This window comes from Lepisma saccharinum, chromosome 10 (genome assembly GCF_977018435.1).
Source record: "Lepisma saccharinum chromosome 10, izLepSacc3.1, whole genome shotgun sequence".
Classification (NCBI taxonomy): Eukaryota; Metazoa; Arthropoda; class Insecta; order Zygentoma; family Lepismatidae; genus Lepisma; species Lepisma saccharinum.
The window spans coordinates 77,838,678-77,864,437 of NC_139238.1; the positions used below are offsets into that span (position 1 = coordinate 77,838,678).

At 39.6% G+C, this 25,760-nt stretch overlaps 1 protein-coding gene across 2 annotated transcripts; it reads right to left on the reverse strand.

The window, feature by feature from the left end:
• Nucleotides 1–12,516: 12,516 nt before the first annotated feature.
• On the reverse strand, nt 12,517–25,183 carry LOC145994393 (ubiquitin-conjugating enzyme E2 J2-like). Of its 2 annotated transcripts, XM_083130512.1 has the most exons (3): nt 25,072–25,148; nt 16,315–16,395; nt 12,517–13,260 (listed from the first exon to the last, which is right to left on the reverse strand). In XM_083130512.1, the coding sequence occupies exon 3, from the start codon at nt 13,242–13,244 to the stop codon at nt 12,645–12,647; it is 600 nt and encodes a 199-aa protein (XP_082986638.1). In that variant the 5' UTR covers nt 13,245–13,260; nt 16,315–16,395; nt 25,072–25,148; the 3' UTR covers nt 12,517–12,644. The 2 variants fall into 2 exon arrangements, with proteins under 2 accessions (XP_082986638.1, XP_082986637.1); XM_083130511.1 differs by lacking the exon at nt 16,315–16,395 and having other exon boundaries at nt 25,072–25,183.
• Nucleotides 25,184–25,760: the final 577 nt, after the last annotated feature.

The window sequence follows — 25,760 nt, forward strand, 5'->3', positions numbered from 1 at the left end:
ATGTATGTAAAACAATTTTCTAAATATTTCGAACAGAAGGTGGGTAGAAACAATTTAACCTTTACGAATGCACGATGACGCACGCAGGATTTCATTTCGGGCGAGGGCTGGACCACAGAGGAGGGGTGGGTGGGAGGAACCTCGTATTCGATGCGAATTCAATGGAAATGGCATAGCTTGAGCCACGAGATCGTTCATCGGAACTGTCATTTCTGTATCACAAAGATGAAAGGAACCAGTAGTAAATTCAAATATACAGTAAAGTACTCAAATTTACCATCTGCTATGAGGCCAATACCTGTACCACATCCCCTACACAGCTAACTGTAGAATATGAATGAAAACATGAGGCAGCTACCGAAATTCAAATGAAGAGCAAGATCATTCTACAGTGCGTCCATTTCGATCTTCAGCCGAGAGATCGGGAGAAGCGTGGCGGGTGGCGCTGACGGAGATGCCGACATTTGCGGCCTGTAATGCCCGCTTATTTTTACGGACATATCCAGACATTTATATAAATATTGCAAAACGAGCACTAACCTGTATTATAATTCATTATCTGTAATTCATCCAAGTTCTGCCCTTATATACACACAAAAATACGCTTTAGAAACGATGTTAAGAACCACAGATAATAAACATTTTAATCATAGTTTTGACCAGTAACGTCCTGCTTAAGTTTATATCCTTGAAAGAGTTTTGTGTCGATGGGGATCGTTTGGAGGTTTCGAATGTGCAACACTGTATCAAGATTACGCTGCAGACGAAACCGTTAAAAGTGAATGGCTTTCGTGAGCTTCCTTGCAATCCGAAATCTCCGAGCTTGAGTTTTTTGTTCCTTCGCGACTAGACGCAAGAGTGTTATTCTTGGGGCTGATAAGTTCTCGGCCCGACCCAGAAGGACTTTAGCTACAGGCACGAACGTTTCAGGCTAGAGTAAATGGTACTATTATCGTATGGGTGAAACACCTACAAATCATATATTTCGGACTTCTTTACATTGCTAACGTGTTGCGGAACATTTCTTAAGGCGAAATAATGCATTTCTAAGATAATGTTTATTTTCTCTATTTACGAGTACTTACTGTTACTTGTTGCTTCGAATCTGTAACACATTATGGCCGTGATAGCATACTGGTTTAGGGGGCGTTCTGAGAGTGTTTTGTCGATTTATGCAGTGGTGCAACCTCGTTCACCGGAAAATATCTACTTTCGTGGCCCTATTTGAAATTATGCTAATACGTCGCATTTACGTGTAGAACTTGTAAAATAACCTTGCGATTTACCACGTTCATTGTCCATACACAGCAATTCGGAACCATCTTTCTTTCGCAATTCGTTAATGCTCTTCCTTTACGCACAACACTCTTGCAACCTTGAATATTGACGTCAGACGAGGAATGCCTACGTGGTTAGGTTAGGCCTGTTAGGTTAGGTTCCATTAGCATAAATACAAAGAAAAAATAATATTTTCGCTAAGAGACGCGTTACCTTTGTATTGCCTAACATGAAAAAGGTCTCTCCTGTGACGTCAGAACACAATGTTGCTAGAGTGTTGTGCGATAAGTGACACCCATTCGGGTCGGAACCATCTTTCTTTCGAAATTTGTTAATGCTCTTCCTTTACGCACAACCATCTTGCAACCTTGAATATTGACGTCAGACGAGGAATGCATACGTGGTTAGGTTAGGCCTGTTGGGTTAGGTTCCATTAACATAGATACAAAGAAAAATTATTATTTTCGCTAAGAGACGCATTAGCTTGTATTGCCTAACATGAAAAAGATCTTTCCTGTGACGTCAGAACACAATGTTGCTACAGTGTTGTGCGATAAGTGACACCCATTCGGGTCGGAACCATCTTTCTTTCGTAATTCGTTAATTCTCTTCCTTTACGTACAACCATCTTGCAACCTTGAATATTGACGTCAGACGAGGAATGCCTACGTGGTTAGGTTAGGCCTGTTAGGTTAGGTTCCATTAGCATAAATACAAAGAAAAATTGTAAAAACAGCTCTCTCCTGTGACGTCCGAACACAATGTTGCTACAATGTTGTGCGATAAGTGACACCCATTCGGGAAAAATGGCTTGTTCCGAACTCGACAGGTGGTTCTAGTGAAAACACGGCGAGGCTGAAACACTGGCTACGGGGTTGCATCGTCTTAACACACGGAACATTGCACTCTCATGCAAAAAGCAAATGGCGGGAGCAGAAACAGCGTGTCGGACAGAGATTTTCGCAGAAAACAAAACGCATTCACATTAAAATGGATCAAATCTACATTCAGGAACTTCCAAAACGCTCAAGAAAATGATTTCCGTAAGTACTTTCTCCTGTAAATATGAAGGAATCTGTTTTACCCATACGATAATGTTACCGAGTAAATTTCTGTAATTTGGTTTTGCAGAATATTGTAGATGGTATTGTTGATTCACAGTTAACATTTTTTTCGGATGAGGCATGGTTTCACTTGCGTGGTCATGTTTGTTCACAGAACAATAGATACTGGAGCACTGAAAATCTCCAAATAATACACGAAGTTCAGTTACATGATGCAAAAATTGGTGTGTGGCGTGCTGTAAGTGCAAAAAGAAATAGGGCCTATATTTTTTGAAGACGCAATAAATTCAGAGAGGTACCGCACGCAAATACTCGCGCCGTTTTTTCAGTTGTTATCAGATAATTAGAGACAATATGGGTTTTTTCAACAAGATTCGGCCACAGCCCATACCGCCGCTGATTCTTTGGACGCTATAATGGAGGTGTTTGATGACAGAATAATTTCTAGAGGTTTATGGCCTTCACGTTCGCCACATCTTACCTTATGTGACTTTTATTTGTGGGAAACCTTAAAAAATAGAGTCTACCGAAATAATCCTCATAGCATCAACGAACTAAAAGACAATATAAGGGCTGAACTTGGAATAATTACGGAAGTACTTTTGCGTGTGTATCAAAATTTCATCAAACGATGCCAGGAATGTGTGAATGTAGGTGGACATCACTTTGAACAACTCTTATAACACAGGTTAGTGCTCCTTTTGCAATATTTATATAAATGTCTGCATATGTCCATAAAAATATGCGGGCATTACAGGCCGCAAATGTCGGCATTTCCGTCAGCGCCGCCCGCCACGTTTCTCCCGATCTCTCGGCTGAAGATCGAAATGGACGCACGGTACTTTCGAAGCCCCTTCTTGTGAACCACATCTGTTAACACAATGTGAATTACACATCCTTGTTCAGGATTTAAAATTGGGAAAGAGAACAGGCCGAACTTTTTGATTTAAAAGTAATTGCATTGTTAAAGGATTTGCAGCTCGGCTATACTAAATTTTGCTGTTTCTTGTGCGAATGGGACATCAGGGACAAGAATAATCATAGCAACGAGAAAGAAATGGCCACAGCTGAATCACATTCGCCAGGACAGAAAAATGTTGTAGCTATATCCTTTACTAGTCAACTCATATGTGATTCTTCTTTCTCTACACTTCATATCAAGTTAGGGTGGGCTTTTGAAAAACTTTGTTAAGACAATAGACAAAAATAGTGGTTCCATTATTTAAAGAAAAAATTTCCTTGTATAAGTACTCTAGAACCAAAGAAGGAATTTTTTGTGTGCTCCCAAATTAGAGCTTTGATAACGGATAAAAAAATTGAAGGTCTGTCAAGCGAAGTTGAAAGATTAGCATGGAGTTAATTTTAAAACGCTTGCAACAATGTAGGCCTTCAGCCCGTCGCCAAAGCACACGACGCACCAGCTCGGTCCCCTCGAAAGACCAAGACCGGGCGACGCTGCCTACAATTTCTCTTTAGTTTTAAATGCCTCGCCTAATTCTCAGTACCTTCGGGACATGAGAGTCCGCATCCCAGAGTTCGGGTAAGGGTCTGCTTCTAAACTTGAACTTACATAGTGAAATCTAAACTCTATTCTCATGCACGATAACCACTTTGATGCTTGACTTAACCATCATGACCGCACCCGCGTTCCACTGACCAGTGAGAACGCGCATGCGAGTCACCAGGGTAGCAGCACCTTGAGACTGACACACTTGTGGGTCAATAGGGCCCCCACTCCACTGACCAGTGAGGGCGGGACACCCCGTCAAACCAGGAGCTTACCAGTAAACCAAATTGATATATTGTATATACAGGTAATGGACAAAATAATATGAACACCAATGCAATTGCAGAAAACTTGTATTAGTAGAGGGTTGGGCCCCCTCTTGCCTGAATGACAGCTTGTATCCTACGAGGGATAGACAAATAAAGGTCCTGTACAGTGTGAACTGGAATACGTAGTCACTCCTCGCACAAAACAGTCTCAAGTTCCGAAAGTGTCATTGGAGGTGGAAACCGATTACGCACTTTGGCCTCCAAAATACCCCACAAAGGCTCAATGATGTTAAGATCGGGGGACTGTGGACACCAGATGAGATGTTCTACCTCATCACTGTGCTCATCAAACCATGCATCAACGCACCTAGCAGTGTGAATAGGGGCGTTATCATCTTGGAAGATGGGGCATGCATCGGGAAACAAAGTCTGAACCATGGGATGGAGGTGGTCACCCAGGATGGTGCAGTACTTCTCTGCGTTGATTCTCCCACGCAGGACGACAAGTGGGCCAACACCATTCCAAGATATAGCCCCCCAAACCATCACAGACCCCCCACCATGTTTCACGGTAGGCACTAAGCAGTCAATATCAAATGCTTCGACAGGAGTTCTCCACAGATAAACACGTCCTGTGGTCTGAAATAATGTGAAAGACGATTCGTCTGACCATATCACATGTTCCCATTGCTGCTGTGTCCAATTCTTGTGCTCTTGGCACCACCTTCTTCGTGTCACTGCATTACGTGGAGTCACCAACGGTTTGGGGATGGCAACTCTACGATGAATGTTCACAGAATGCAGCTGCCTTTGAATGGTTTTCGTTGATACAGGATCCTGGAGGTGATTGTTCATCTCTGCGGTTATCTGGGACAGTGTTGTCTTGTGCTTTTCGAGTCACTATTCGCTTCAATACACGTCGATCCCTGTTGGATAACTTTGTTTTTCGCCCACTATTCTCCTTTGCAGACGTTGTCTTTCCATGTTGTCTGTAGGCTGTCAGAACAGTTGACACTGTGCTCCGTGCTACACCAACAAGTGTAGCTGTTTTTGTCACAGATGCTCCAGCCAGGCGGGCTCCTATGATCATGCCTCTTTTGAAGTCTGAAAGGTCGGACATACCTGCATTTGACGGATAGCTGACTGCTCGCATGCAACTCTCACACCAGCTTCTGATAGACTGATATGTTTGCTTTCATCGCCACTAGATGGTTGAAATCTCTGCTGAGTGTTGTTCCTTTTCCACGACGGCGTATACAGGCCTTTGCAAACCAAGGTGTTCATATTATTTTGTCCATTACCTGTATATATATATAATCCTATTTTACTTTTCATAGAAACTACACTTTATCAATTACTGAATTTATTTACATCTTAATTCCCAAAGTAACCATCACCAAAAATAACACAACGAAGATTCTTATTTTTTTCATTAATTGAAGATTTTACAGGTCTCCAGCATAGTTGGAGTAAAAAGAAAATTATACAAACTTCTGGTCATGTTAAAATGCAAACAAAATTACTTAACAACTTCAGTTATCTGGTAAGAAGCTTGATACTAAATAACCATAAAGCCAAGAGCACTCTCTTTTCTACTACATATCCTAATCTATTCAAGATTTAATACAACAGTAACCTGGTTTCAACAACTGGGTGATAATTTCACATAAAAGGTCGAAGTTACAATTGTTATCCAAAATTTTACCACAACAAAATATATTAATATGTTATTAGTCATAAACTCTATATTCCTGCTTCTATAATCTTTTCACTCTTACATTATGTTCTTTGGAATTCAAGAGGGACTACCTTAAAAACATTCATAATACAATAACAGGGGAGCCATTCTCTACCCTTTATAAAAGCCACTTCGGTCACATACATTACAAATGTCCACGTGGAATTCTCTTAACATAATAGGGGAACAAATGTCTACCCTTTATAAACGCCGCCGGCTACTCATATCATAAAAGCAGAACAATATACCATCACTTAAAAAGAAAATATTCAAATATTCGGCCTATAACTTAATTTAGCAATCCCAATAATTTCTACAACCACCAACCAATAAATGAAACCATCACTTTATCCCAATGTCGCAAGTATTCAGACTCCGAACGGATATGTATTCTATATTCACAAAGATATTAAAGTACACCTTCTGACCAGAAGCGTGCTCTCGGATTAATGTTACCAAAGATTTCAAATTTATTTAATGAACTTCCTGACCAGGAAAGTTCCGAAAGATTATTTACTTGCACCTCCTGACCAGGAGAGTGTACTCGTTTTTTTTAAAAAGAAAATATATATTAATAGAACCTCCTGACCAGGAGAATTCCGAATGATTAAGAGTATATATATATATAAAAAATAACTCGACGAGAAGATTGTATAACTTAGATGAACCTAGTTTATTTATCCTGATTTAATAATCACACTGACCAGTGCAAACCCCAACTAAATTTATGACAGTTGTTGATTCTTAATTCTTTAGGTTATATATTTATATAAGAATTATATACAAGCACGCAAAATCCCCTTTAGAGACCGTAATGACCAACACTAGTCTCCAAAGGTAGCTTCTGGGAAACATCGGACATTGAGTAAGGGAGAGCTGACCAGCCACTCCGCACACAATGCCCGCATTCTCCCAGCTCTGGACCTTGACGCGCGAGGTGAATACCTTAAAAATCGGAAATGTAATAATGAATCTTTTGCCAGCGAAACGGCTGGTATTTATACTCGCGGGATTGCGCAATTCTATCCCTTGAACAAAAGATTTAGACATACTGAAAGTTATTTTTAGCCTAAACAATTACCCCGTTGAAAAATAGCGTAAGGAGAAACACAATGAAAGCTAAACTTACTTACAAAACCGCGCAGCGCCGAACGAAAAAGAACCCATTGTTGATAAGAAAGAAAAATAATGCAAGCTTCAACTTGCTTTGCGTTCTTTTTCGCTTGGCAGAAACTGCGATACAATTTTAACAAGAAACAAAATATGCATATAAAAAAGATTTGAACTCCTAAAGAATTTATACGAGGGCTGTCAAAAATAAAAATGAAGATCACGAAAATTTACTAAAATTTCTTGATCGTAACACTCTGTGTATAAACGTTTTAGGAAATTGTAAAGCTCCTATCTACCGTGAGATTGTAGGTGAACTGTTACAGTCTTGTGACAATCTTGATATCGAACACGGGGAGCGTTTCCACCAAGATATCTCTGTCATGGAAAGGAGATACCAGGGACAGTGGAGTGCAAGAATGCTTGCTTATTACTGTTGGATGCTGAAGAGGGATGCTCCAGTTGCAAAATACAGAAGGGAATTAACAACGCTCGCATTTTAGTTAAGTTGAATAGTGCCATGTATGTATGTATATGCACAAAAATGTTTCACACTTAACCTGGACATCACAAAAAAGCTATAGGTGATGGAGAAAAACTACTTATATATTTGAATTCACCGTGAAAATTTCTATTAAGATCAGCTATTTTTCCTCGTGTGCCACAAAAAAAGTTCAATTTTGTTCTCCACTGTTGGTCTTTTTAACTGTTACGGCGGCCGGAAGTGAAATGGGGAACGGGGATTGCTCCGCAGATCAACCAGGGGCCCGTCAAGTATCTGAGCGACGCTCGCTGAGCAAGATTTTCGCTCGTTGCAGACAGATCATTTACTTGACACTGTTTGCTCATTGATTAAAATATCAGTGCCTTTGAATAATCTGCGATCAGTGTGGCTGCGTTGAGTTGACAACATTTCGGTGTTTGAAAAAGCTGTTAATTATAGAAATAGAATAGTTGATGTGAACAAAATTGTCGAAATTCTCATTTTCACACCCTTGCACAACTTTCCAAAACTACGGTGTATATTTATATTTAATATTTAGAATAAACAACACTTTCATCTTAATACAATTAAAAAAGCTGGAATATTACATCACCTTTTGTTACTTGAACTTCCTCTCTAATTACGCTATGCTATATCGCAAGCCGTTCATCATAAATATTTCCTCATTGGTCGCCACTCCACTCGCGGCTCGCCATCCTCATACAGTTCTCCTCTTCTTCCCTTTGCCTCACGAGATCGAACCACAAAAACTCTATATTCTGTGGCTCGAACCTGTGGCGAGCAAGGTTCAAGTTCGCTCAGCGAAGTAGAGCAGCGCTCGCATAGAACGCCTATTTGGCCGTCAAGTAGCTGAGCGATCACGTTGCTCGCTGAGCGCTCAGATACTTGACGCGCCCCTGACAACAGCAGTGGAGCCAAGAGACACGACGCGGCGGGAAAAAGTACTACGCGAACCTCGTTCTACTGGCTGCTGCGTTTCTTATCGTGCTGAATTGGTCGCTTCCCCACTTTCCTTGCCAGCACTAGGATAGAGTAGAAAGGTCCTAAGCATAAATACTATGTAAATGTTTAAAAAAAAAACTTACAGTACTTTACAATTCATGTAACATTTCGGTTAGCTTTTGCGATTACAATGTGTAATATATACAGCACGAAAGGCGTGTCGAGTTACACCATCTATGGCGAGTGCACGGTGTCTACAATTGAAACAACTAAAATATTCTTCCAGGTTGTACAGTAAACGTTGTAAAGTATGTATTTAAGCAGCGCCATTGTTTTGTACCTAATAACATTTTATATGAAACGTTATTCCTCTCGGTTGAATAGTTATCGGCTTTTAAAAATGTGAAGTGAGATATTGTTTACATCTCACGCGGCCGCCATTACACTCGTGACCTAGAGGTCGCATCTGATTGGTTATGCTACGAAAAACGCTACGGAAATAGGACCAATCCTATCCTTGAGAAATGCCATAAGATTTCGCACTTTCCACGGTAGCATTTTGGTCATGGCACAAATGTTAAGAAAAATGCTAAGGAAAATGCTTTTGTCTAAAGGGGGCATAATAAGCTTTCAGGTTGAAGCAACACGGGAGTTTCATACTGGAGTGAAAGCAACAACAACACTGGCCCTATATACAAGGCTTGGATAAAAAGTAATGGCAACACTGCTGTCCCGTGAAAGGGGCGAGTCACAGCGCCACAACCGTTTCGTGGTTGATAAAGGAATGTCAGACGAGCAAGTATAGTGAGTGGGAGCGATTGTATGTTATTCAGTCAAAAACAGCAGTGCTCTGAAGCAGAGGACGAGAGTGCAAGCGCCCTAACAATATGTTTAGGCAAGAAGAACAACGTCTCTTAGGCAGGCGGTCAACGCAGCCTACTACTGCATCTTCTTGCAACACCTCTTCGTCTCGCATTAAGAAGGAAGCGACGGCACGTTCTGGCACGGTGTCCCGTCATCCTGCTTGACAATGCAACGTGTCACACTGCGAACACTGTGACGGCTCTCCTGCATAACCGGTAGTGGGAGGTACCGGAACATCCACCGTATTCACCGGTATGAGACCGTGTGATTACGACCTTTTTGACAAAATGAAGGAACCACTGGGCGGGAAGCACTACGACACGCGCGAAGCCAACATAACGTGCTATAGGGCGGTCACTGCGGGACATCGACAGAGATGGACGCGCTGACGGTGTACGACGCCTTCCATACGTGTGGCAGAAGGTCGTAGGGATGGGGGGCGATTACATTGAAGGAATGTAACACGTGCTCCTCTGCCAATACAAAAAGGTATTAACTGCGCATGCGCTACCAGCAGAACGAGGCGACACGATAATAAAGTCCTCCTTACCTTGACCTATTCTTATGAAACAGGTCGGTAGGTATACAAGGGCTTTCCGTGAGTAACTTAATTGATACCTTTCGAAAAAAAAATATACGAGTTATTAATTTCGAGGTGACACGATCCACGATATTGAGAAAACGACCCAGTCCGAGAGACACGGTCAGCTTGTAGTATTACTTTGATAAGGATGGTACTATTTGTTTCTAAAAGTTGGTTTCCAAGTAGCGTGTCGCTTGGGTCTGAAAGCTCTCTCACAGAATTATAAGGCTTTATCGAGAAATTTTGACTTCGGAAACTATACATAATCTCAAGTTTATTTCATTTTCATCTACATAAAGAAATATATCCCCTGATTTCCTCACGTTGATGGGTGGCCACCGGTGTCATACTAAAACTTGTTATGCTTCCCCCAGGAGACTAGAACCTGCACGCGTTCCGTTTGGAGTTCAAAGCTTTCTCCCACGCGCACGCATCGAGTGAATGGAAAACCATAAAACCAATGCTTACTCATGTCCCGAATCGAGATCCAGATATGCGTAACTGGAAACGTGGATCCGGATTGCGGGATACACATTTCCCAAATTGACATTACCCCATCACCTTGTAATCAAGGGGCTCAGAGTTTTATTTTCTGTAGGCCTACATATACGTATTCTAGAGCAGTCTGTATCTTATAACTGTAAATTCCGTCCCATAAAGTTTAGAAATTCAAAATAATAAATAAAACATGTAGTTCGACTTATATTAAATGTTAAATATATAGTCGAGCGACTACTTCGACTAATATTAAGCGAACGACTATTTTTTTCGACTAATTAGCCGACAGTGGAAATTAGGCTGTGTCCAAAAGGTACAAAGTACATACTTGAAGTACAGTCTTGGCGGAAGTGACGTCACCTAGTGCAGTTTGAAAGCCCCAAGCAAACGAGTGTACAAGACCAGAGGACGCAGCACACGAGCGGTGCACACTTGCGATCTGTGCTTGCTTTTCATTTGTTAAAAAAATGGACGTCTGAAGTCAATCAGCTGGTAGTTGTAGTTCTTCCATTGTGTGGAAATGTAAGTAAACAAGTTTTTAAAATACTATGTAATTTTATTTATTGGTTTTATTCATATATGCGCGGTTTCTTTCTTCTATAGTGAGAAGGTGTTTAAAAGTGAGAAAACAATTTCTTTTCCCGCGATCGTAAACCATGTTGCGGAATGTGTGAAAATTAATTTGAAAGAGCAAATTTCTTTCATATTTCTATAATTAATAACGTGCTGTGTTATATAAACTGCACGCCGAGTCATGTGTGTGTTGTTCACGGAAAACAAGAGTGGCACATACAGTCGATGTTTGATAATTTTAGTTTCGAAGCAACTTTTGTTGCATTCCTCACTTGTGTTGGCGCTGCAGTCGAAGTGCAGTTCGAAAGCTTTCCGCTTCCAGGCTTCAAGACCGCACTGCGAGTATGCTCTCGAAGTATGCTCGCTTCAAGTATGGTCTTGCAGCTTTCGGACACAGCCTTAGTCAATAGTGACCATCACTGGTCTACATGTCCCACCCTCGCCGCCTCGCACCACCCCCCTCCCAGTAAGTAGAACGTTCCATCTACGTCAGCAACCTTTTGACATGCACCTGCGCATGCAAAAGATCACTTCCCAAACCCTCCCTCCCGCTCGGCCACCCACCCAACCCGTGCCCGGGTCTTGTTTACCCATTATAGATGCAAGAAACACCTAATGCAAGCCCAGGAATAGTGTCCCACTCCGCTCCACCTCGCTCCACCCGCCCGACCCAAAACTCGTAGATGTTTCATCCTACGTCAGTGGTCTCTTCCCAAGAGAACACTACCCCGCCCACCCTCCGGAATTGGCAACAACCTGTGCAATGAGATCACAGCAGAACACACGAGAAAATTACACGGAAAATGATATCGGGACAGCAACAACGTCACCGTTGTAAATGTGGTCAAGGGGCCCAGTGGACAGAGCATGTCTGGTCTAGTCGCCATCTTGAAGTCCGCCATCTTGGATTCAGCTTATGTTCTTGAAATGGGAAAGGGGTCATGTGATACACGATTTCAGGATAGAATTGACTCAGAAACACGAAATAGAAGTTGTTTTCTATATAACTTCATTCTGAAGACAGTTAGTATTGACCGAAGTAGGATAGGGGGCGAGGGGAGGCAGTTCCCCCCACTCTTGCCGTTTTTGCTCCAGCACTATGCTAAACCTTATCTACAAACGGAAAGTAAACTTGCCCCCCTCCACAAAGTTTTGGAACCCAATTGACTCCACTGGGCGCTTGTGTAATTTATAATCAGAATCTACAATAAAATCATCCACATAGTTTACATAACACCGTGTTTCCAGGTAACAGATCCAACAATATTTTTAAAAATTGTAAACATGGCTGCAGCGTTATTTGTTAAATCTACTATGTATAAATTGTGCTCTTATATCAACAATTCTCTTTGTGTTCTGTGAATGTCGTTTATTGTTATTGTTGCATTTTGTTGCTTCAATAATTGAAATTCATATTGCGGAGAGCAAAGAGAATCACTATGCTGTGGGATAGCTAATTTGTCTACAGTTATCTTTGCAGTCGACTGTACAACACGATTTAATAAGACTGCTACAATGATGAGCAAAAACAACAAGAATTAGTTCAGATCTTACATTTTAGTTTTGTATACCAAGAAGCGAACGGTACAATTTATCACACTTCCTTTGATTTGCTGGGAAACAAAAAAAATTAAAAACTTTTGTCTACTACATATTAATGCATATGCATAAGTGTGCCAAATTAAACTTACATAGTACATCAAAGCGCGAACATTACTTTTTGCCCTTGTGGGTATATTTCAAATGTGCCTTTTTCTTCCCTTGCAATCGGGCAAGTTCCTTATCTTTCAACTCCTTCCTCTTCTCTTCTACTTGCTCATCTGTAATGCCACGCTCTTCTTTGAACCTACTCTGGAGGTCGCAAAAGTAGTTGCAGAAACTATCATTGCACAAATTAACAAGTACACTCTCATTCGCATACTTTGCCTTCTCCTCATCAGTCGAGAGAACTGCTCCAGCCGTAGGCTCATCTGAGTAGAACAGAAACTCGTAAAGTGATAGAAGCATTCCGGTCATATCCAGTGATCCTCCCGATTGCTCCTTGGACTCACCATATTTCACACAAATATTGTGGTCAACTTGAAAACGGCCATTTCGAGTGTGTATTTTCATGTTTGGAGGGTTGGAGTTGGTGGCACTGAATCTAATTGTAACATAGTAGTACCCTTGAGCAAAAGGAGTTTCCGATGGGCCCTCAAACACAATATGACTATTAAAAGCATCTTCCTCATCAGGCTGCACTAGAATATTCTGCAGGGGATGTTGAAGCAACTTCTTGTATTCATCCTTTAACGTCTTCCACGGAGACCCCATGCTTATCCACTTCAAACTGAAAAAAACAACATAAAACATAATTATAACACCATTAAGCCTTGTTTCCACGATTATGAAAAAATAAATATGCTGACCAAGGAAGTAATTTATTTTATTAAAAACATAAACTAAACGTAACGTTTCAACCTTCTAGCAAGGTCTGTATCAAGTACAAAAGACTTTTGTACTTGATACAGAGTCTGAAGAAGACCTTGCTAGAAGGTTGAAACGTTACATTTAGTTTATGTTTTAAATAAAATAAATTACTGCCTTGGTCAGCATATTTATTTTTTCATAAAACATAAACATCTTAAGTAAAAAATATAAGATCTTCTTACAGAAAGGTTATTTTAAGAAAACAGGAGCCTTCAAATCTACAAAATCACAGACACTGTTTGTCATAATGGGGATCCTGCCTATTGACTAACTACCAGATTAAGTTAAGGGCAATGGTCTATCATTTCAAGAAAGGGAATGAAAGGGAAGTGATGGAGCAAATGGGGGGACTTCCAGGCTATAAAAGCAAAAATAAATAGGGACTAGCAGAGAGAGTGGGACGAAAGTGTAAAGGGAAGAAGATTATACCAATCCGTCCCTTGTACTCAGGAAAATGTGCTGTGGAAGGACGATATACCTTCAAAAGGCCTAATGCACCTTCTTACGGCCCTTATGGAAGTTACTTGAAGAAAATAGGCAAGAGGGATGGATAGTGATCTGTGCAAAGCTTGCAGGACAGAGATCGACACACCGGAACATCGAGTGTTTTTTTGCCCTGTCTCAAGTGAGGAGATCATTTCAGCAAGAAAGGATCTACCCAGTGGAAACACCTTCCAGTTATTACGAGGTGATGGTAAAAAGGAATTAAATTACCTTGCCAATTTAGTGTCGGAAACGGAGTTGCGGACTTATCTAACGGAAACGGAGACTCGGCGCACATGAGCAAAATACTTGAGCGGTCTTTGGCTGTGTTGGGTTGCATACATACAGGACATATTTTAAGCGCATTTGGCGCAGGAACGAAGCGCTTTCGAGGAAAAGTTTAGGAGAGAAAGTTACTTGCTTTTATGATATCTACCAGCAGCCAAGCGTTGTTGAAGTTGTTTTGCGACACCATGTATATATATATATATATATATATATATATATATATATATATATATATATATATATATATGTGTGTGTGTGTGTGTGTGTGTGTGTGTGTGTGTGTGTGTGTGTGTGTCTGTGTGTGTGTGTACACACATATATATTTTTTATGTGAGGGTAACATAATTGATTTGTTTTTACTTTTTCATTTCAATTTACTTAATTGTTCTATTTCTCCCAGGGACTTACGTATCTAATTTAGTTTTTTTGACAGTATTTAATTAATTTATTATTATTTAAAAAGACAATTATTATCAATTTAACTATTCTATTTATCTTCTAATCCTCTTCAGTGTCGGCGTCCCGACGCTTCTCCTGGTGCTTCCTCCTCTTCTTCCTCTTGTGGGTCCCGCAGTGGTGTGGGGTGGTTCCCTGGCCAGATTCCGGTCTCTCAATCTTTCACTTCTTCTGAGCACTTGTGGGGGTGGTGGTGGGTGGTGTGGTGCGGTGTGTTGATGAATGGACACTCACAAACATCCATGCCCAGGCCAGGATTCGAACCCGAGCATCGTACCGCAATGTGCTAACCACTCCGCCACGGAGTCCGGCGCCTCAGACAGAAGGTCTTCACAGAAAGGGTAGGGGATTTTTCTTGATTCAAAGGAGCAACGGTGGGAGCAAGAAAGTAAAACTAGAGGAATTTATGCTCTTTTAATCCAAATATACATTTTTAATGGTATTTTAGGATGTTCCCAGAAAATATCTCTCATCTCACTATTTTTTTCTGGTGCTGTCACTCTTAATGAGTACGAAAAATAATTGAATAACGGAAATAACAAGCAAAAAAGGATTTAAACTAGTGAAGTAATAATAATTAGATGTGATATACTTGGGAATCGCATTGACAAATTAGCACTGTGTACGTACAAACAACTAAGTTTTTCATTAACAATGTGTAAAGACATTGCTTTCATAATAATAATTGTCATTTAGTACTTGCATCATTGTATCACATTTTTAAAATTCCTGCAATCCTGAAAACTGAATACTTACTTAAATTCGAGAACGATAATTTACAATGAAACCAAGCTTGAATTACATGAAGAGAAGTACGAAGGACATTGTAAAATAATGTGCACGTTTCACGAAAATAAATGTCACTCTTGTTTCAACTCCTATCTGCAAATCAGCAATACTAACAGAGCCTAATGTGCTGCTAGGTTGCAGCGGCGTATACTCTGGGTCATCTAGGTAATCGCAGATGACCCGGCTGTATTTCTTTCTTTTTTTTTAAAAAAAAATATATACATTTCTTCGCAACATTCTTCCAAACCAATTTCGATGCATACATTTCTTTGCTTCCAGCGCGCCGCGAATGCTTCCAACCTTTTGCCGCTGAATGTCCGGGAACCTTTCTCCAGCCGGTGGAATGACGTTAGGGAATCTCACCCTGACGTCATTCCACCCGCTTCTTTTACAACCCTTGGCGAGAAGGGAAGAGAAAGAAAAGAGGGGGGAGGAAACTCTGCTTCTCAGGCGCGGCGATTCCGTGGCCAGGGTAAGCTCCTTCTGGTGAGAGTCCACCGGTCTCAACCCCTAGAGCTTGCCTTTCCCTCCGCTGGCGACCATTGACCTCCTACAACCCTCCTCCACAATTCTCTCCCGAAGGCTATGTCGTCGCTAAACATAGAAACTGTGTTTTTTATGGCAGGGACATTTCTCAGGAACGGGAATTTTGGGTTCACAAATTGCCTTCTGTAAGGGAAATAGGGAAAACATACCCGGTAAAGTGCGAAAAACAGGAAAATATGAATAACATAGGCAAACCAATTCTACGCTAATTTTCACTATACATTTACTTCTGTCTTGCTGATGTCTGTTACATAGAAATTTATCAAAAGGAAAAAGCTTAAATATTGAAGATGAAGCAAACTAAATTAAAATTCAAAGCTTAAGCAATTAATGCACCTATAAGCTGACTCACCCCCATTCTTGTATTTGCAAAAATAGTGATTGTTTCTTCTCTCTAATCTTCAAAAGCAGCGAGAGTACTTCCTTCACGGAACTGAATATTTTTTAAAGGAAAAGATATAAATAAATTACATATATTTTAGTTTATTTAAGTTACTATTCCATCTTTTTAGATTAATAGTGATGAAGATGAACGACTAAAACATATAAGGAACAAACACATCAGGCACGTAGCCAGGTGGAGGACTCGGGGAGCTGAAATCCCCTCCCCGAAATCATTCATATATCTAATTTAAAAAGTGTATAGTGGTAATTAATTTTACTTCATTTGCAGATTAAACACCTTGCATAATACGTTGTAATTATCTGAGATTTATCTTCAGAACTTCTACCCCCACTTTTTCAACTTTATGTGGCGGCTGCTAATAAGGGATGAGTACCCTCCTCTCCACCCCCACCCCGAAATAAATTTCTGGCTCAGGCTTGCACTGATTCGAACTTTTAAAACCTGTCATCGCAGGAATTTGGAGCTCGGAAAGGGAATTTTTTTATCATTCATAGGGAATTTCATTTTGAGTCCTGGAGTAAGTTGAATTTTGCACTTAAATTAATAATGAGGGTTTCTATTTCACTAGTGCATGTCTTTCATTTTATATTTCACAGTTTTTTTTTTATTTTGCTGTATTGTATTTATAATACTGTCTTGTTTTATTATTTGAAATTCTGCACGTATATTAAACTGCAATAATGAGAATTAATTGATTGAGGTCGCCACAATAAGACAAACATTCCCACAAAATATTTTTAAATCCCATATGGATCCTGATATAAAATGCACGGAAACTTTTGGAGTTTGATGATCAAGGGTCGGAGATTACCCACTCGTTAGAACCAGCATACGCCACTGCTAGGTTGAGCCGTTTATTCTAGGAGTGCATCAATTGGCCGTGAGAAAAACGTTACTTGCACATATCCCATAGGGAGAAGGTGCATTGTAGTTATTGTTCGATATATCATTAACTGAAACCACCGTGGGTGGTGTCAGTATTTGTAGTCTAGGTGTGTGGAGATTAATATGGAGAGATGCGATGTGCATTTAACCGAAAAACATCAATTATAATATTTACTTAGTCTCAAACATAGTAGTTCACATATTATAATTGTATAGAGCTTCTATCACTGTAAAATGATAATTTAATTAATATATTATCATAATTTCCATAGAGGATGCACAAACTTATATGCTTGTTTTCACATCTGTTACGACAAATACCGTATAACGTTTTTCGCCGAACACACGAAAATAGTGCAATATTGAGATTTATAAGCCATGAAAGTGGACAAGAAAGGTTAATTTTATTCAAAGTATCACTTATTTTGTATGAAATTAAAGGGAAAACTAAGAATAATTTGGAATTATTAATGCAAACAATAGTTTCAAGGGTTTTAGATAACATATTGTTTAAACCTATTACATTTTACACTAGAAGTAGGGTTTTATATGTGGTGTCTCCACTTAATTTAGTTTCATTACCATAAGAAAGCTAAATTAATTACAATTTCGTTCTAATTGTCTTATTGATTTTTTCTATATTATCCTAAGCTCTGAAGTATCATACTTCATTTTTGAAACAAACCTTGCTTTGAAGAATCTATTTATGATAATTTTCATAGCCTTTGCATTGTTCCATAATCCTTCAAAGTATAGGTAAATGATGTGCATGGTGTGACACAGGCACGTATCCAGGAATTCCTTTCGGGGGGGGGCTCAACACCATTTTTTAAAGGGGTATAGTAAGAACCTCACAATTGTATGTTTAAGACCAGTGGTGGCAATTGGGTTCCAAAACGGGGAAGGGGGGGGGGGTGCGGAGGGCGTTGCAAGGAAAGTTTACTTTCTCTTAGTAGCCAAGGCTTAACATTAAGAGTCCATAATGTTGAGTGAGGCAAAAAAAATAAAAAATGGGGAGCAACTATCCCTTAAATCGTTGCCACTGTAAGGCTATCATTTTAATCAGAATGTGAAATCGGAACATTTTTTACCACTCGACTCCTCTGTTTCCATGCATTAATAATGTGTGCCGGAACCATCTCAGTATGTGTGTTTGTCCATTTCTTCTCATCAAGTATAAAAACATCTATGGTATCTTTGAGTGTTTTTACGAAGCTGCTACACCTGCACGGGATGGACAATCCACTCGACAACGCGAGATTCAAATTGTGGGTTGCGAACTGGACGCAGACAGCTCTCGAATATTTCTCTCTGATTCGAGCCTGAACACCACTAACGTATCTTCTCCTCCCATTTTTTCAGCTCTTATAATAGCCGAAACCCACCAAATTGTTCCGATTCAGGCTTTAGCACTCATAAGTGTTCAAACATGCCTGTCACAGCTTTCGCTGTCTTGTTATATATCGGCACGAAACAAAGGAAGTCTTCTCGAATACAGGTGGATCACGAAACAATTAATGCACAGTGAAAACCCTTCCGTTCCCAACACATCTAATGCTTCGTCTCCCAGTATGATCAAATGCTTACTCATATATATCCAGTGAGGTGCCCAAGTGAGGGTTGGTGAGGTCATAACCCCATTTGACCCAGTATTCCTTTTTTTTTTTTAAAAAAAAAATGAGGAACGTCAAAGACAGGAAAAAAATAGCAAAATCAGGACTGACCACCAGAAATAGTATGCGTAACCCCTCTCCCTTCCGAAAATCCTGAGCACGCCTCTTTTTATCTCGGACACATTTTTCAAAATTAACTCACCACAAGTTTTTAGCATTCCGTATTGGAGATTGAAGTAAGATGCGTTCTTCCTGCAGGTTTGGATATGATCCTTTAGGTGCTGTCGTCTGCCTGCTTTCACACCTAACTTTAACAAGGCCCTAATTTTCCATCCTTGTGACTTGGATTTTCAAGACTTAGGAAGGTTTCAGACCGAAGGGACACGCGATACATGTCGATTGGAATGGGCCAATCAACAGAAACGTTTCACACCGTAGCGACACAAATGGCCGCACAAACCTAATCTTCAGGCGACACGGTGTGAAATCTCCCTTATTAGGCCACTGTCATTGTCACCTCGAAGTAGTAGCTCTTGTTGACCACAGAAAAAAATTCTCAACCGGTGGGAATGCTCCTCAGTTTTCTTCTCTCTCCTATATTTTCTGTGCTTGTTCACTATACAGGCAACACCTTACGATTTGATATACACAGGACATATACTACGTAGACATTTTAATGAAAAATCGGTTGAAGTCGAGGATGGCTAGGTGGCTCAGTTGGTAGAGCCCTGATTCGGATCCTGGTAGAGCCTGCAATTTCCTCCTAAAATGTCTACATATGCAACATCTTCTTGCTTTCTCTTCTCGACATTCATAAAATTTTCGGCTGTCCTTTTGTATAGTGGTTAAGTGTTTGAGTGTGGGTCGAACCCAGTTGGCTTAAACAAAAGTATTTTTTTAGACCATGAAATCCTCGGACTGCATATACGAAATTTAGTTCTGGCAAAACTAAATCATCACTCAAAACTTTGATTTTCAGTTGATGTATGCAGTTTATTTCTGTTTTAATATCCGGTACTGATGAAATATTCACTTTAGAGAGAGAGAGAGAGAGAGAAAGAGAGAGAGGCCTTGATCTCTTCGGCCCTCGAACCGAGCTAGCACTACTCTGAGGCCCCGGAAGTTCTGCTGTCGTCAATGTCTTCATTTTCGAATCACTATATCTTATATAGCAACCAGAGGACGCTGACTGATCTGATCACCAACCGACTGTATGAATTGTCACACTTACCTCTGAAATCTCATTAACCGATTCTTTGTACAGATCAATCGAAAAATTGAATCGGCGTATTTATATCCTCATTATATTGTAGAACGTTCCGCAGATAAAACGATTCGTTAATATCGCCAGTAATTGACTCCTTCTCTCATTCAAGAACGTACCCTCTCCCGCCTTACAGAGATTAGAAATTACAACGAATCGCCCTACGTGTGGCTCTACCTTTGTTGTGCAGCTTCCAAATGCTGACAAGTCTCTACATAGTCCTCAAGTGCGCTGAGTCAACACCGAAAGCACAAGAACAGTGTACGTGCAATATTACCAACAACAGGGTTATAGAACATTCTCCGTCTTGCCTCGATACTTGTCTATCTCCTTAAATCATCGTCACATTATTCAAAAAGCCAAAAACCTAATTTTATCAAGTGTAAAATAAAAAAAAAATCCTGGGGGGGGCTCGAGCCACATCAACCCCACCTTGGCTACGTGCTATTAATAATAGCAGGGGTATAAAACATTCTCCGTCTTGCCTCGATAATTATCTCTCTCCTTACATTATTTTCACATTATTTAAGAAGCCGAAAACCTAATTTTATCTAACGTAAAGTGAAAAATTTCCTGGGAAGAGGGTCGATCCCCCTGTGCCCCATCTTGGATACGTGCTATTATCAATAACAGGGTTACGGAACATTCTCCGTCTTGCCTCGATAATTATTTCTTTCCTTAAATTATTGTCACATTATTTTATTTCACACCACAAGAAACAAAAAAACTCATTTTATCTAGTGTAAACCTAAAACTCTCGGGGGGGGGCTCGAGCCCCCTAAGCCCCCCCTCTGGATACGTGCCTGGTGTGACACCCACCAAGGGCAAAACATATATATAAAAAAGTATGTAGTATAATATTTTTAAAAAGGAAAAGCATCTAAATGTTGAGTAAAACTTGCTTTGTGAAATTAAAAAAAAATGTTTCAGTAAACACATATATTTCAGAGAGCTTTCTGAAAGACTGCGGAAGGTTCTAAAGTCAAGTCTCAGAAGTGTCATGCCTGTCACAATTACAAAAAAGTTTTTTCTGTAGCTGAAAATTGAGATGGGTGTGAAATATTCTGAAATTAAATAACTTTCACGAGGAAAATGAAATTACATGAATTGATAGAGTTACACATTTGAAGGTGCTAAGAAAATAAATAAAGAATGAATGTAAGTGTATATGAATGTCATACCCGTCACAATGGTATTGCCCTTACATAACATTGTGAAGAAAATAACCACAATATAGAATATAATACAAGACAATAATATATTAAGACAAAGGGGATAATATTATAGACTTCCGTAACTAATTTACATAAATTATTGTTTAAAATATAAAGAAAGGAAACATTTACGGTCATTTTGAAATGATTTGTTTTTGAATATTGGTTAAATAACGGGCTTTCGCGTTAGCCTTTGGTGCGAACTGTCCCGGGTTTGATTCTTGGTGGGAGCCCTGAACATTTCGGTGTTTACCAAGCATCGTGAAGACAATTGGGGAGTTCGAATGCCCGTTCATTGCTTATAAAGAAGAGAGCATCTTACATCAGGAAATGCTCATTGTGTACTCAATTTCGTGTGTTCAGTTTCTGGCATAGTTTCCTATCTCCATAGTGCAACACTAGCGCATAGATTTGGAATTCGTCTCATGGATAAATTCACTTCTTACGGTCGTTTCGTCATCACGAGTAAACAACGGATTGACCCAACCTTATACTTATAATAACCTTGATTAAAACCCAGTCCTTAAAAACACGCAGGATGCAAAGAAAAATTAATTAAAATTGCCATGTACAATTTGCCGAGCAGTACTTGTGCATTCCTTTGTAAACGTATTATTAAACCACAAATACTTCTCCTCATATTTTAAATCTGAATTGCCTCACTTTTAACCTTCTCACTTAACAAACAAGATATCATAATAAAAATAATAATAAAAAAAATGAGTAAGAAGGCAGAGTGGGGCGTAGTCACATTTAACATACACTAATATCACAAATTGCATTTTTGGGCCAAACTCTTCCTTACATACGATCAGTATAATTAAGACTTTAAAGAGCGTGGTATTGGTATAACATAAGATCCTCCTTTCACCGAAGATGTTATATAGGAGCAGGACATGAAAATCAACACTAGCAAAAATTAATGTTAAAATGTTCCTTGTCGTTATTAATAAGACATATTTATCATGTGTTTCAACTGTTTTTAACCGGGGCAAGATTATACATACCTGTCGGCTGAGAATAACATCATGAGACTCGAACCTACTAAATAACTTTCCTTATATTTTACTAATTTGTCAGAACTGTTAGACTAAGTTATACACTATGTGAATTTCAATATATGTGCAGATTTTAACAAAACATAGCTAATTGTAATAGAATGAGACCCTGGTTTTCAAAAGTGAAAGGTACAATGAGTATTATTTAATCACATGCGTCCATTTCGATCTGCAGCCGAGAGATCGGGAGAAACGTGGCGGGCGGCGCTGACGGAGGTGCCGACATTTGCGGCCTGTAATGCCCGCATATTTTTATGGACATATGCAGACATTTATATAAATATTGCAAAACTAGCACTAACCTGTGTTATAAGAGTTGTTCAAAGTGATGTCCACCTACATTCACACATTCCTGGCATCGTTTGATGAAATTTTGATTCACACGCAAAAGTTCTTCTTCCGTAATTCTTCCTAGTTCTGCCCTTATATTGTCTTTTAGTTCGTCGATGCTATGAGGGTTATTTCGGTAGACTCTATTTTTCAAGGTTCCCCACAAATAATAGTCACATACGGTAAGATGTGGCGAACGTGAAGGCCATAAACCTCTTGAAATTATTCTGTCATCAAACACCTCCCTTATAGCGTCCAAAGAATCAGCGGCGGTATGGGCTGTGGCCGAATCTTGTTGAAAATACCCATATTGTCTCTCATTCTCTGATAACAACTGAAAAAACGGCGCGAGTATTTGTGTGCGGTACCTCTCTGAATTTATTGTGTCTTCAAAAAATATAGGCCCTATTATTCTTTTGGCACTTACAGCACACCACACACCAATTTTTGCATCGTGTAACGGAACTTCGTGTATTATTCGGGGATTTTCAGTGCTCCAGTATCTATTGTTCTGTGAACAAACATGACCACGCAAGTGAAACCATGCCTCATCCGAAAAAATTATTAACTGTGGATCAACAATACCATCTACAATATTCTGCAAAACCCAATTACAGAAATTTACTCTACTTACGTTGTCAGGGGGCCGTAATTCTTGCACTATAGAAACTCTGTACGGTTTTAATTTTAGTAGCTTAGTGGCTGATGATTTTGACACGCCCATCTCCTGTGAAACACGGCGTAGAGGTTTGTTTGGAGAACGTTCTAACACTGCACCAATTTCATCGAGTTTTGCTTCGGTTAGAATCCGTCGTTTTTGCTTAGGTGTTTTAAAATTTAACGATCCAGTTTCTCGTAATTTAAGGACAAGACGTCTAACCGTATCTCTATGTGGAGGTGAAACGCCTGAGAATTTCTGTACAAATTGCCTACACACGTCTCGACACGAGTCTGTTTTCACGTAAGTGTCATACATAAAAATTCTTTGTTCTAACGTGAACCTTGCGGCTGGCATTCCAATCGTCTGACTGACACAACACACATACACACTGCAATAACACAAACAAGTAACGGCAAGTAACCAAGAATAACACTCTTACGCACAGTACGAAATTAACACGCTCTTGGTTTACATCTGCCTGCCACTATATTCACAGCTCTGTAGTCGCGAAGGAACAAAATACTTGTGCTAGGAGATTTCGGATTGCAAGGAAGCTCACGAACACCATTAGCTTTTAACGGTTCGTCTGCAGCGTAATCTTGATACAGTGTTGCACATTCGAAACCTCCAAACGATCCCCATCGACACAAAACTCTTTCAAGGATATAAACTTAAGCAGGACGTTACTGGTCAAAACTATGATTAAAATGTTTTACAGAGTATTATCTGTGGCTCTTAATATAATTTCTAAAGCGTATTTATTTGTGTATATAAGGGTGGAACTTGGAAGAATTACAGAAGAACTTTTGCGTGTTATAACACAGGTTAGTGCTCGTTTTGCAAGATGTCCACAAAAATAAGCGGGCATTACAGGCCTCAAATGTCGGCATCTCCGTCAGCGCCGCCCGCCACGTTTCTCCAGATCTCTCGGCTGCAGATCGAAATGGACGCACTGTATAACAAACAAGTCATTTAGAAAAGACTCAAATTGTACAAAACCCTAACTGTATGTGTGGCAATAAAGAAGATAAACATCACATCATATTTTAGTGTGATAGGAGATATTCTACAAGATACTTTTGAACTGTACAATACTACAATTCCTTTCCAGTGTTTGGAATCGTTTATACATGAACCTAACCTTACAGTGGGATATGTATATATTGTTATTTTTTTAGAAAATGTGGAATTTCAGTGTAGCAAATGTGATTTGGATCAATAGTGGAATATGTATGTATAGAAAATCATGTTGACAAAGTAAAAAAGGAAAATGAAATATTATGTGCAGTAAATCACTATGTGGAAAACTTCAAATGGCGGTAATCCCAAATAAATAAAAATTATAAGCTATATACATAACAATGTGTCAGTAACAACTCAAAGTATATAACTTACGAATGCGTGTATGTAAACAGAAATATATATTTTCTTCTGTTTGTACGGAGATAAATTCTGTGTTAATATTGTGCATAGATAATGCAATACGTTCTTTTATAGTATTAAACATAAATCGATAATATTAAAGCACAGACTTTTCTAGAAAAAAAACACACTCGTTATATTCCATGAATGCATAATTCATAGTCTATTCACGTAAGATAGACATTATAGCTTTAAAGTTATCCCTGTATGAAGTCGTAGCACACATAATCAAGGTATAATATGAATATTAACTTACTTGGTTGGCCTGAGGAATTAATTATATCATTGGAAAGCAGGATGTAATTTAGGAGATGAGGCCATCCAGAATATTCAACAAACTTGATTAGATGACGTCACAGAGATTCTAGATTTTTTTAAAGAATAGCATTAACATAGTTTAACATAAATAACATTAGTATTTATGCGTTAATACACATTTGAAAATCCTTAATTGAATAAATATACTCTGGAAAGTTGTGTCCTCGCGTTTACAAAGAAAATCAATGAAAAAATTATTACTTCTCGACTAATTTGACAAGGACAACATTCCGAAAGTTCATCACACGTCGTAGTTTGTCCTTGGGTCTGGTGCGGGGCACACCCAGCTTGCAACAAACGCTAATACTAAATGCTAAGAGCTCAACCTGGTCCTCCTAACCTAACCACTAGCATTATTAGACCGAGGAACTGTAGGTCAGGAATTGTTAGGTTAGGAGAGCCAGGTTTATAGTTCTTAGCAATTAGTTTTAGCGTTGCTGCAAGCTGCGTGTGCCTCGCACCAGAGCCGGTTATTCTTGTTTGGTTGGCGCTTAGCATCGTGTGTAGGCTAGGCAGTAGAATGCTGCGTCGAGGCTTTCTTTGCTCGATCTTCTAATAGTTCGCACGGATGACGCTAGATGGCTTACGAAATCGACTGTTTCTTCGCTCGAACAATCAAACGATCTG